The 13,537-nt window shown below is 47.0% G+C and overlaps 1 protein-coding gene across 1 annotated transcript in view; it reads right to left on the bottom strand.

Annotated features, from left to right (window-relative positions):
* Positions 1-13,537, bottom strand: part of LOC145363530 (uncharacterized) — a 97,967-nt gene that overhangs the window by 18,105 nt on the left and 66,325 nt on the right. The window contains 1 exon segment of the mRNA XM_080218719.1: positions 10,077-11,206. Coding sequence (XP_080074845.1) covers positions 10,077-11,206 — 1,130 coding nt within the window.

Genomic DNA, 13,537 nt, shown 5'->3' with positions numbered 1-13,537 from the left:
CGACCTGAAGATCAGAGCCAGAGGCTCTGCAATCTCCTCCCTTGCCTCCCAGAGAATCCTAGGGTAAATCCCGTCCAGCCCAGGGGACTTATCTATTTTCAAACCCTCAAGAATAACTAGCACATCCTCCTTATCAATTGCAATACTGTCCAGTTTACAACCCTGTAACCCAGTGTTCTCCACAGCTACATTTATGTCCCCCTGCGTGAACACCGAAGAGAAATATTGGTTCAATGCCTCTCCAATCTCTTCCGGTTCCACACATAAATTCCCACTGCTGTCTCTAACTGGCCTTAATCTTGCCCTAACCAACCTTTTGTTCTTAACATATCTATAGAACGCCTTAGGATTCTCCTTAATCCTATCAGCCAAAGTCTTCTCATGTCCTCTTTTAGCCCTTCTTAACTCTCTCTTTAACTCCCTCCTAGCCAATCTAAAGCTCTCTAGTGCACTACCTGAGCCCTCAAGTCTCATCCGGACATAAGCCTCCTTTTTCTTTCTAACCAGCGAATCAACTTTCCTAGTGCACCACGGTTCCCTAGCTCAACCAATTCCTCCTTGCCTGACAGGGACATACATATCAAGGACTCACAGTAGCTGCTCCTTGAAAAAACTCCACATTTCGGACGTTCCCAGACCCTGTAGTCTCCTAGTCCAACCTATGCTTCCTAATTCTCTCCTAATAGCCTCATAATTACCCTTCCCCCAGCTAAAACTACTGACCCGAGGTTCCTGCCTATCCCTTTCCATCACTAAGGTGAACGTAACCGAATTGTGGTCACTATCACCAAAATGCACCCCAACTTCCAAGTCTAGCACCTGGTCTGGCTCATTTCCCAGCACCAAATCCAATATAGCCTCACCTCTAGTTGGCCTGTCAACATACTGAGTCAAGAAACCCTCCTGCAAGCTTTGTACAAAAACTGACCTCTCTAATGAGCTAGAGCTACAGCTATTCCAATCAATATTAGTAAAGTTAAAGTCCCCCATAACAATTACCCTATTACTTTCACTCCTATCCAGGATCGTCTCCGCAATCCTTTCCTCAACCTCTCTAGAACTTTTAGGAGGTCTATAAAAGACTCCCAACAGGGTGACCTCTCCTCTCCTATTTCTAACCTCAGCCCATACTACCTCAACAGACAAGTCCTCATCAAACTTCCTCTCTGACACCGTGATACAATCCTTGACTAATAATGCTACCCCTCCCCCCCCCACCTCCTTCTCTACTCCTACTGAAGCATTTGAACCCCGGAACCTGCAGCAACCATTCCTGACCCTGCTCTATCCATGTCTCTGAAATGGCCACAACATCAAAGTCCCAGGTACTGATCCACGCTGCAAGGTCATCCACCTTATTGCGAATACTCCTCGCATTAAAGTATACACATTTCAAACCCTGCTCCACTTCACCCCCACGATGCCGTGCAATGCAGTCCCCATCTGTGCCCCCCTCACTTTCACCCCTGCTACTCAGGACCCCACCCCCCCCTCTGAATCAGTTTAAACCCCCCGGCATAGCCTTAGCAAATTTTCCCCCCAAGATATTGGTTCCCCTCTGATTCAGGTGTAGACCATCACTCCTGTAGAGGTCCCACCTTCCCCAGAATGAGCCCCAATTGCTCAAGAACCTGAACCCCTCCCTCCTGCACCATCCCCTCAGCCACGAGTTCAAACTTTCCCTCTCCCTGTTCCACTCTACACTATCCCGTGGCACAGGCAAGAGTCCCGAGATAACCACCCTGTCCGACTTGGCCTTAAGTTTCCACCCCAACTCCATAAATTTCTGCTTAATATCCCCTTCCCTTAACCTCCCTATGTCATTGCAAATGAATAGCTTCTCCAAATGAATAGCGCGAACGAGGAGAATTAAAAGTAAATTCTAGATGGCTGTGGCATACTTATGGGTGGTCCATAAAGGCTTTAAGATTACTGGGTCTTATAAGGAGAATTCTTGGGGGAAGCAAGGATTGAAACTGAATGCATAACATATATATGGTATATATTTTATGCATTAACATATATGTAGTATTAATACTGCTTGTTTTGTTTAATTTTTTAAAATACAATAAAGAACAACACAGCACAGGAAACAGGCCCTTCGGCCCTACAAGCCCGCATCGCCCATTTTAACACTCAGTGAGTGCCTCATTCCAATCCTTCTTCTACCTACGACTTTTGTCTACATCTAGTGGACTCCACAATAAAGGGGGTGCAAATTTAGGGAATTATATGTGTGCCAGATTAAGGGAGATCCAATTTAGGGACAATTTATTAACACCAATCAGCCTAAAAGCACGTTTTTGGGGTGTGGGAGGAAACCAGAGCACCCAGAGAAAACCCATGCAAGCACGGGGAGAATGTGCAAACTCCCACAGACACTGACCCAAGCTGGAGATCCAACCCGGGTCCATGTAACTGCACAGCAAACAGTGATAGTCACTGAGCTGTCGTGTTGCCCGTCAATTGGTCCAGTTTAATGACGTGAAGCACTAAGCAACTCTCGAAGCAACATCCAAGAGCAGCCCTCGCACGACCCACCGCCGGTATGCGAAAGTTTGTATTTCTTTGTCAGAAAGCACAATCTTGGCATAGTCCTGTTGATTTAGAGTCATAAGCCAGAATTTTACAGCCTTGCCTGCCCAAGGCACGTAAGATCCCTCCCAAGACCAACTGAGAATGCCGTTCTGTGGTAAAACTCCAGCCATAGAGTTTTAACATCCCAACAAATAGGATTGTGAATATTGTGGATGCAGTTCTTATGTTTTTGCTGAGATTAACCATTTCATAAGTCTTACCAGGGAATTGTAGAGAACAGGACATAACCTGCTTCTGTTTTTATATCTCTTTTGGGGCGGCATGATGGCACATGCTGCCTCACAGTGCCAGGGTTCGATTCCTGGCTCAGGTCACTGTGTGGTATTTGCATATTCTCCCTGTGTCTGCATGGGTTTCCTCCAGGTGCTCCAGTTTCCTCCCACACTTCAAAGACGCCATGCTAAATTGCCCCTTAGTGTCAGGAGGAGGAGCTAGGTTAAATGCATGGGGTTATGGGGATAGCGCCTGGGTGGAATTGTGGTTGGTGCAGTCTCGATTGGCCAAATGGCCTCCTGCCCTGGAGGACTCTATGATGCTATGATTTTTGGGGCTACAGCAATTAAGGGATGTAGGGAGGACAAGGAACAGTACAGCAAAGGTACAGGCCCTTTGGCCCTCCAAGCCTGAGCTGCTCATGCGCCCAACTAGACCATTCATTTGTGTCCCTCTATTCCATGACAGGATCAAGATATTGAATTTGATGATCAGCCATGGAACAGGGCCGAATGGACGATGCCTGCTTCAATTTTCTGTATTTCCTCACCTTACTTCCACAGATCTCACTAAAGAACTTCATACCATCAACAGGGCAGAATTTGACAAGATTTTGGAGAAAATGACTCTCCACCAAAGCCCCCCCAGTCTCTCATCTGAGATCCAGCTCCATCCTCCAGTCCCGCCCCAGTCTTCCTATTGGTCCAGGTGTCAGGTGAGAGGTTATGGAATCATAGAATCCCTTCAGTGCAGAAGGAGGCCATTCAGCCCATTGGGCCCGAACTCCCAATAATCCCGCCCCCAGTCCCTATTCCCATAATCGCACATCTTTACCCTGTTAATCCCCAACACTAAAGGTCAATTTAGCACGGCCAATTTATGTAACCCACACATCTTTGGAGTGTGGGAGGAAACCGATGCACTGGGAGGCATGATGGCACAGTGGTTAGCGCTGCTGCCTCACAGCGCCAGGGTCCCACATTCAATCCCGGTCTCGGAGCTTACGTGTTCTCCCCGTGTCTGCATGGCTTTCCTCCAGGTAGGCTCCGGTTTCCTCCCACACTGTAAAGATGTGCAGGGTAAGTTGATTTGCCATGCTAAATTGCCCCTTAGTGTTAGGGAAGTAAATGTGTGGGTAAATGCAGGGTAAATGTGTGGGGTTACGCGAATAGGGCCTGGTGGAATTGTGGTTGGTACAAACTTGATGGGCCGAAGGGCCTCCTTCTGTACTGTAGGGATTCTACAAAACCCACGCAGACACAAGTAGAATGTGCAAACTTCTCACAGTTGACCCAAGTCCAGAATTGAACCCAGGCCCTGATGCTGTGATACAGCAATGCTAACCACTGTGCCATCCTGTGATCAGTGTTGGGGCCGGTTCCAAATACCAGGTGTGAAACAATGAACATTCTCCGCTCTCACAATCCACCAATTCTGGCTTCACCCTACAAACTCCAATAAAGAGAGCAGTTCCCTCCAAGCATGCACCAGCCACCTAGATGTCTCACAGCAGATAGAGCAGTTTCTAAGGAGCACAGAATGTTGGGTAATCTAGCCACCATTAAAGGTCAAGTCACAGTTTAATCTTTGTCTGAATCTGGAGGAGTAAGGTTGAGATTCTGCTAACGTGGGGATTGCAAAAGTACAATGACCAAATTGCAGCTCTTCCCATCACAGCATGTTGCTAATTCAGCTTGACGCCTAACCTGTATCAAGGGTGGCCTGGGGGGGCATAATAGGTAGCACTGCTGCCTCACAGCTCCAGGGACCCGGGTTCAATTCCAGCCTTGGGTCACTGTCTGTGTGGAGTTTGCACATTCTCCTCGTGTCTGTGTGGGTTTTCTCCAGGTACTCCAGTCTCCTCCCACAGTTTAAAGATGTGCGGGTTAGGTTGATTGGCTATGCTAAATTGGCCCTAGTGTCAGGGGGCTTAGAAGGGTAAATGTGTGGGGATACAGGAATAGGGCCTGGGTGGGATTATGATGTGTGGGCCGAATGGCCTCCTTCTGCACTGAAGGGATTCTATGAATGCCTACAACAGACCAAGACTCATTGTTCCCCTAGCTTTACCTTAACAGGAATGACCTAATCTTTGTTGTATTGTAATCCTGTGGTGTCGACAATAACACCCCAGTTGGATCCCAGTCCAACGCCGGCACATCCACATCGTGTCAACGATAAGTCAGCCTTCACAGTCGATCTGGTGCCAAAAGGCTGTTTTCTTAATTCATTCAGGGGATGTGGACATCGCTGTCTGGGCTAATGTTTATTGCCTGTGAACTGAATATGAGGTCAGTTCAGAGGGTATTTAAGAATTAACCAAATTGCTCATAGAATCCCTACAGTGCAAAAGAGGCCATTCAGCCCACTGAGTCTACATCAACAACAATCCCACCCAGGCCCTATCGCGGTAACCCCACATATTTATCGCACTGATCTCCCTAACCTACACATCTTGGAGCACAAAGGGACAATTTAGCATGGCAAATGCACCTAACCTGCACACCTTTGGACTGTGGGAGGAAACCAGAGCACCCACGCAGATGGGGAGAACGTGCAAACTCCACACAGGCAGTGACCCAAGGCCAGAATTGAATTGCCTCACAGTGCCAGTGTCTCTGGCACTGTGAGGCAATAGTGCTAACCATTGTAGTGCTAACCAGCACTACTGCCTCACAGCACCAGGGACCCAGGTTCAATCCCAGTCTCATGTCACTGTCTGTGCCGAGTTTGCACTTTCTCCCTGAGTTTGCGTGAGTCTCCTCCTGGTGCTCCGGTTTCCTCCCACAGTCCAAAAATGTGCGGATTAGGTTAATTGGCCACACTAAATTGACCGTGGTGTCAGGGGGATTAACAGGGTAAATATGTGGAGGTACAGGATAGGGCCTGGATGGGTTGTGATCGGTACAGATTTGATGGACCGAATGCCACAGATTTATCAAGATGCTGCCTGGTTTGGAGGGTAGGTCCGATCAGGAAAGGTTGAGGGAGCTGGGGCTTTTCTCTTTAGAGCGGACGTTTCTAAGATGATGAGGGAGATAGATAGAGTGGACATGCAGAGACTATTTCCTCGGGTGGATGTAGCTGTTACTAGGGGGCATAAGGTTCATAGTGGGAGATGTAGGAGGGCTGTCTGAGGTAGATTCAGAGAGTGGTTTGGGGTGTGGAATGTACTGCCTGCTGTAATAGTGGAGTCGGACACTTTAGGAACCTTCAAGCAGTTATTGGATAGGAACATGGAGCACACCAGAATGATAGGGAGTGGGATAGCTTGATTTTGGGTTTGGACATAGCTCGGCACAACATCGAGGGCTGAAGGGCCTGTACTGTGCTGTACAGTTCTACGTTCTATATTATGCCCTCTTTCTGTACTATCGGGATTCAATGAATGAGTCTGTGTTAATGTAACTCAAATAGATACAGCTTTTGTTAAAGTTCAGTGAGATCTGATAACTCACTATTTGCTTTGATTTGTTATCGTCACATGTATTGGGATACAGTGAAAGGCATTGCTTCAATGAATTAATCAATCTGATATAAAAATGCCCATGTTAATGATCATGAAACTGCTTGAAAGGATAGTGGAAATGGGAACTCTCACAATTTATGCAGCATTCAGATGAGCACTTGAAACTCCATAATATACAAGTCTCCTCATAAGCTAACCCCCTTATCTCCGGAATCAACCTGGTGAACCTTATCTGCACTCCCTCCAAAGCTAATATATCTTTTCTCATGATAGGTTTATAAAATGTTGAGAGGAATAGATAGGGTGGATTCTCAGAGGCTATTTCCCAGGGCTGAATTGGTTGCTATGAGAGGACACAGGTTTAAGGTGCTGGGAAGCAAGTACAGAGGAGATGTTAGGGGTAAGTTTTTCACTCAGAGGGTGGTGAGTGAGTGGAATCGGCTGCCGTCGGTGGTGGTAGAGGTGAACTCGCTGGGGTCTTTTAAAAGACTTCTGGATGAGTATATGGGATCTAATGACATTGGGAGTTACAGATAGTTCTATAGCTTGATAGGTATAGGTGTGATCGGCGCAACTTGTGGGCCAAAGGGCCTGTTTGTGCTGTAGTGCTGTAGTGATCTATGTTCTATGATTCCAAGTAAATTTTGTGAGCACCGAGTGGTTCTATCATGTCCTTCATTCTGAGTGAAAAGTCAGCACACACAATATTCATACACACTCACACATGGGTTGCAAGCTCATCTAGTCTGCACAAGGTCCAGTTTTGTCTCAGACAGTTACCAGGGAGAGGAATAGAGTTGGTACGCTGAAAATGAAAGCAATAACTTCAGTCTTCCCAGTATTTAACTGGAGGAAATTTCTGCACATCCGCCACTGGATATCAAACGGTCTGAGAACTTAACAAACATGGAGAAGAACATAAGAAATAGGAGCAGGAGTAGGCCATCTAGCCCCTCAAGCCTGCCCCGCCATTCAATAAGATCATGGCTGATCTGATAGTGGTTCAGTTCCACTTACCCACCTGCCCCCCCCATAACCCTTAATTCCCTTATTGATCAGAAATCTATCTACCTGCGACTTAAACACATTTAATGAGATAGCCTCTACTGCTTCAATGGGCAGAGAATTCCAAAGATTCACCACCCTCTGAGAGAAGAAGTTCCTCCTCAACTCTGCTCTAAATTGACTCCCCCTTATTTTGAGGCTGTGCCCCCTAGTTCTTGTTTCCTTTCTAAGTGGAAATAATCTGTTTCTACCCTGTCTAGCTCCTTCATTATCTTATATGTCTCTATAAGATCTCCCCTCAGCCTTCTAAACTCCAACGAGTACAAGCACAGTCTACTCAATCTCTTCTCATAAGCTAACCCCCTCATCTCCAGAATCAACCTGGTGAACCTTATCTGCGCCCCCTCCAAAGCTAATATATCCTTTCTCAAATAAGGGGACCAAAATTGCACACAGTACTCTAGGTGCGGCCTCACCAGTACCTTGTAAAATTGCAGCAAGACCTCCCTGCTTTTATACTCCAAGGGAAGGCAAGAGAGGTGGTGGTGAGGTAGAGCTGGGAGCTGTCAGTGTAAATGTGACAATTGACAGTGTTTTCAGATTGTCTTGTGGGGTCATGTTACTGAGAATTAAAAGGAAGCCTAGGGTGGCACAGCAGTTAGCACTGCTGCCTCACAGCACCAGGGATCTGGGTTCAATTCCTACCTTGGGCCACTGTGCGGAGTTTGCACGGTCTCCCCGTGTCTGTGTGGATTTCTTCCGAGTACTCTGGCTTCTTCCCACAGTCTGAGAGACGTGCGCGTTAAGGTGCATTGGCTGTGCTAAATTCTCCCTCAGTGTAACCTGAATACGCACCGGAGTGTGGCGACTGGGGGATATTCACAGTAACTTCATTGCAGAAGTAAGCCTACTTGTGACACTAATAAGTAAACTTTAAAGTTTAAAAAAGTTCAGGGATGAAGTAAAAAATAAAATAAGGCAATCAAAGAGAGGGCATGAACAAAGATTGGCAAGTAAATTAAAGAAAACCCAAAGATGTTTTACCAATATCACAGAATCCTTACAGTGAAGAATGAGGCCATTCAGCCCATCAAGTCTGCACCGACCACAATCCCACCCAGGCCCTGTAACCCCACATATTTATCCTGCTAATCCCCCTGACACTAGGGTCAATTCACCATGGCCAATACACCTAATCTGCACATCTTTGAACTGTGGGAGGAAACCGGAGCACCCGGAGGAAACCCATGTAGACATGGGGAGAACATGCAAACTCCACACAGGCCCAAGCCGGGATTTGAACCTGGGTCCTTGGCACTGTGAGACAGCAGTGCTAACCACTGAGTCAAGTGTCGCCCAATATTAATGGTAAATAGCTGGTTAAAGAAAAAGTGAGACCTGTCAGTGATGATGAAGGGAACCTGTGTGTAGATGCAGAGGCTGTGGGAGGTATTAAATGAATATTTTGTCTCTGTGTTTACAAAGGGAAGGGAAAATACAGATGTAGTCATCCAGGAGGAACACCATGGGATAGTGCATGGGATAATCATAAAAGTAAAGGAAGTACTCAAAAGGTTGGAACCTTTAAAAACTGATAAGTCATCAGGGTCAGATGGACTGGTTTCCAAGGGTGCTGAAGGAGGTCAAAGAGGAGATAGCAGATGCTTTGAGGATTATTTTCCAATGCTCATTAGAGGACTAGATTAATGCAATTCCTTTGGAGAAATGTAGTTCTATTGTTTAAGAAAGGAAAAGAAAATACCATCAATTACATCGGTGGTGGGCAAATCAATGGAATGAATCCTGAGCGATACGATTAACTATCATGTAGAAAGACATGGATTTGTCAGAGATGATCAGCATGGATTTGTTAAAGGAAGGTCTTGCCTTATAATCATAGAACTCTACAGTGCAGAAAGAGGCCCTTCGGCCCATCAAGTCTGCAATGGACACAATCCCACCCAGGCCCTACCCCCATATCCCTACACATTATGCCCACTAATCCCCTCTAATCTACACATCCCTAGTCACTAAGGGGCAATTTCTTAGCATGGCCAATCAACCTAACCCACACATCTTTGGACTGTGGGAGAAAACTGGAGCACCCAGAGGAAACCCACGCAGACATGAGGAGAATGTGCAAACTCCACACAGACAGTGACCCGAACCGGGAATCCAACCTAGGACCCTGGAGCTGTGAAGCAGCAGTGCTAACCACTGTGCTACCGTGCCGCCCTTGGAATAACTGGGAATGAATTCTTTGAGAAAGTGACAAAAAGGGGTTGATGAAGATAGTGCAGAGAATGTTGTGTACATGGATTTTAGGAAGACGTTTGACAAGGTCCCACATGGTCAAAAACGTAAAAAGCCCGTGGGATATAGGATAATGTGGCAAACTGGATCAAAAGTTGGCTTAGTAGCAGGAAACAAAAGGTAATGGTCAATGGATGCCCTTGCATATGGAAAGTTGTTTCAAGTGATGCTCCACAGGATTTGCTGCTGGGATCCTTGTTGTTTGTGTTATATACTAACAGATTGGTTGTAAACGCAGCCTTTCACTCCCGGGCTCATTTTCAGGATGGAGAGGACAAAGAGAGGGAGAGCACTTCAAAAGTAACAAACTGTGTTAGAGATAGTGAAAAGACTCAACACACTCTGTGTTTAACACAAAGTTAATTTATTTGACAATCGGTTGGAATATTCTTCCCGCCAATGGGATGCACTTTAACATCAGCAGGGACAAACCCCTTTGATTCAGTCCTGGATGTGATTAACAGCAGAACACAATCACAGTGGTTGCATGTGAACTCGCTGATGCCTCAGCAAGCTAGACGAGGTAGTGAATCCCTTCCCACACTCAGGACAGATGAACGGCCTCTCCCCAGTGTGAACTCGCTGGTGGGTCAGCAGGTTGGATGACTGAGTGAATCCCTTCCCGCACACGGAGCAGGTGAATGGTCGCTCCCCGGTGTGAACTCGCCGGTGGTCAGTGAGTTGAGACGATCGCTTGAACCGAGTCCCGCACTGGAAGCACTGAAATGGTCTCTCGTCAGTGTGAACGCGTTGGTGGTACATCAGTTCCCAGGAGCTTTTAAAGCACCTCCCGCAGTCTGAACACTTAAATGGTCTCTTGTCAGTGTGAACTCGCTGGTGTCTCTGCAGGGTGGACGAGGTGCTGCACCCTTTCCCACACACAGAGCAGATGAACGACTTCTCCCCGGTGTGGACCCGCTGGTGTGTCAACATCTGCGATAACTGAGTGAATCCCTTCCCACACTCAGAGCAGGTGAATGGTCTCTCCCCAGTGTGAATTCGCTCGTGTGTCTGCAGGTCGGACGACTGAGTGAATCCCCTTCCACACTTGGAGCAGGCGAACGGCCTCTCCCCTGTGTGAATGCGCCGGTGCACAGTCAGTTGCGACGATCGTCTGAAGCCAGTCCCGCAGTGAGGGCACCGGAACGGTCTCTCGTCAGTGTGAACACGTTGATGGAGCATCAGTTCCTGGGAGCTTTTATAGCACTTCCCGCAGTCTGAACATTTAAAGGGTCTCTCCTCGGTGTGAACTCGCTGGTGTCTCAGCAGGTTGGCCGCAATGGTAAAACTCTTCCCACACTTGGAGCAGGGGAACGGTCTCTCCCCGGTGTGACTGCGCCGGTGTTTTTCCAACTCACATGGGGAAATGAATCCTTTCCCACAATCCCCACATTTCCACGGTTTCTCCCCGGTGTGACTGCGCTTGTGTCTCGACAAGCCAGACGACTGGCTGAAGCCTCGTCCACACACAGAACACGTGTACGCTTTGTCCCCACTGGAAATGGTGCTTTTTCCTTCCATGTTCAAAATCCACTGATATTCAGGTTATGATAAACTGGGCAACTCCATCAGACTAATCTGAGTTTCCTGACTGCAAATCCTCCCCTTCTAAAACCCTGTGAATTTAATTTGAAACAGAAGAAAGGGAGTGAGAGAGAACGTAGAAAAACACAAGTGCATGTTGTGAAGTGGAGCTGAATGAATTTGGGGCCGGCGCGAGAAAAAAGTAACCGTGGAAACTGTTGGATTGTCATAAAAACCCAGCTGGTTCACTAATTTAAAGTTTATTTATTAGTGTCACTAATTTAAAGTTTTTAAAAGATTACTTATTAGTGTCACAAGTAGGCTTACATTAGCACTGCAATGAAGTTACTGTGAAAATCCCCTGGTTGCCACACTCTGGCGCCTGTCTGGGTATATTGAGGGAGAATTCAGCATGGCCAATGACACCTAACCAGCACGTCTTTCAGACTGTGGGAAGATACCACAGCACCCGGAGGAAATCCATGCAGACAACGTGGAGAAAGTGCAGTCTCCGCACAGACAGTGACCCAAGCCAGGTCACTTCAGAGAATGTCTTTCAGGGAAGGGAACCTGCCACCTGATCTGGATCTACGCAAAATTCTGGCCTCCAAGAGAGGACAGAAACAGAGTAAAACAGGGGCAAAGAAAAGTGATTTTACATATCTACAACTCAATAAGAACTTTGACGACTCAAAGAACTAAGCGCTGCGAATAGCCAAGATGTATTTTTAGGGATGGTACGGTGGCATAGTGGTTAGCACTGCTGATTCACAGTGTCAGAGATCCAAGTTCAGTTCCAACCTCGGGTCACTGTCTGTGCAGAGTTTGCACATTTCTCAGCGGGTCTGCGTGGATTTCCTCTGGGTGCTTCCTCCCACAGTCCAAAACGTGCGAGAGTTAGGTTGACTGGCCATACTAACTTAACTCTAGATTAGCAGGATAAATATGTGGGGTTATGGGAATAGGACCCGGGTGGGATTGTAGTCAGTACAGACTCGATGAGCAAATGGCCTCCTTCTGCATTGTAGGGATTCTATGATTCTAACCTCCACACTAAGAAGGACTTGAGAAGCAACTGTGCATTAGCACCATGATCTCAAAATCAGACTGTTCACGACCTCCGTGTCATCTAACTCCAAATTGAGCTCCTGTCCAAAAGTAAAATTTATTTATTTGTCACAACTAAGGCTTACATTAACACTGCAATGAAGTTACTATAAAATTCCCCTAGTCACCACACTCTGGCACGCTGGTCAAGTCAATGCAACTAACCAGCACGTCTCTCAGACTGCGGGAGGAAACTCACACAGACATGGAGAGAACCTGCACACTCCACACAGACAGTGATCCAAGCAGAGAATCGAACCCAGGTCCCTGGCACTGTGAGGCAGCAGTGCTAACCACTGTGTCACCGTGCCGCTCCATGTCCAATACCTGCATAATCATCAAGACTGCCTATTTTCATCTCAGTAGCATCAACGATGCTTCTGCTGCTGAAATCGTCACCCAGTCCTCGTTACCTCTGGACTTCATGACCCTCACACTATCTCCCTAAAATCTTGAGGTTACCCAAAATTCTGCTGTTTGAATGCTTATGTGCACCAAGTCTTATTCACCCATCACCCCGTGCTTGCTGATCTACAATGGTTCCTGGTGTAGACTCCCAGGAAAGACTAGTACACAACAGCTGCCTTTATAAATAAAAAACAACATGATTATAAGTGATTTTTTTTATTCATTCACAGGACATGGGCATCACTGGCTGGGCAGCATTTATTGCCCGTCCCTAGTTCTCCTTTGGGGAATTTCACACTAACTTCATTTCTTTTACTTTAAGGTGGTGGTGAGCCGCCTTATTGAATTGCTGCAGATACACAGTATCATTAGGGAGGGAATTCCAGGATTTTGATCCAGCGACTGCACAGGAACAGCCAACATATTTCCAAGTCAGGATGGTGAGTGGCTTGCAGGTGGCAGTGTTCCCCATGTATCTAGAACAGTACAGCATAGTACAGGCCCTTCAGCCCTCAATGTTGTGCCAACCTATGTCCAACCCCAAGATCAAGCTATCCCACTCCTTATCGTTCTGGTGTGCTCCATGTGCCTATCCAATAACCGCTTGAAAGTTCCTAAAGTGTCCGACTCCACTATCACAGCAGGCAGTGCATTCCTCACCCCAACCACTCTCTGAGTGAGGAATCTACCTCGGACATCCCTCCTATACCTCCTTACAGTTATGCCCCCTAGTAACAGCTACATCCACCCGACTATCTGCTACCCTTGTCCTTCTAGATGGAAGTTATCCTGGGTTTGGAAGGTGCTGTCTAAGGCCCTTTGGCGAATTTCTGCAGTGCATCTTGTAGATGGTACACACTGCTGCTTCTGAGCATCGATGGTGGAGGGAGTGAATGTTTG

This window comes from Carcharhinus amblyrhynchos, unplaced genomic scaffold (genome assembly GCF_965287045.1).
Source record: "Carcharhinus amblyrhynchos unplaced genomic scaffold, sCarAmb.v2.hapA scaffold_39, whole genome shotgun sequence".
Classification (NCBI taxonomy): Eukaryota; Metazoa; Chordata; class Chondrichthyes; order Carcharhiniformes; family Carcharhinidae; genus Carcharhinus; species Carcharhinus amblyrhynchos.
This window is presented reverse-complemented; position numbering and strand designations above follow the sequence as displayed.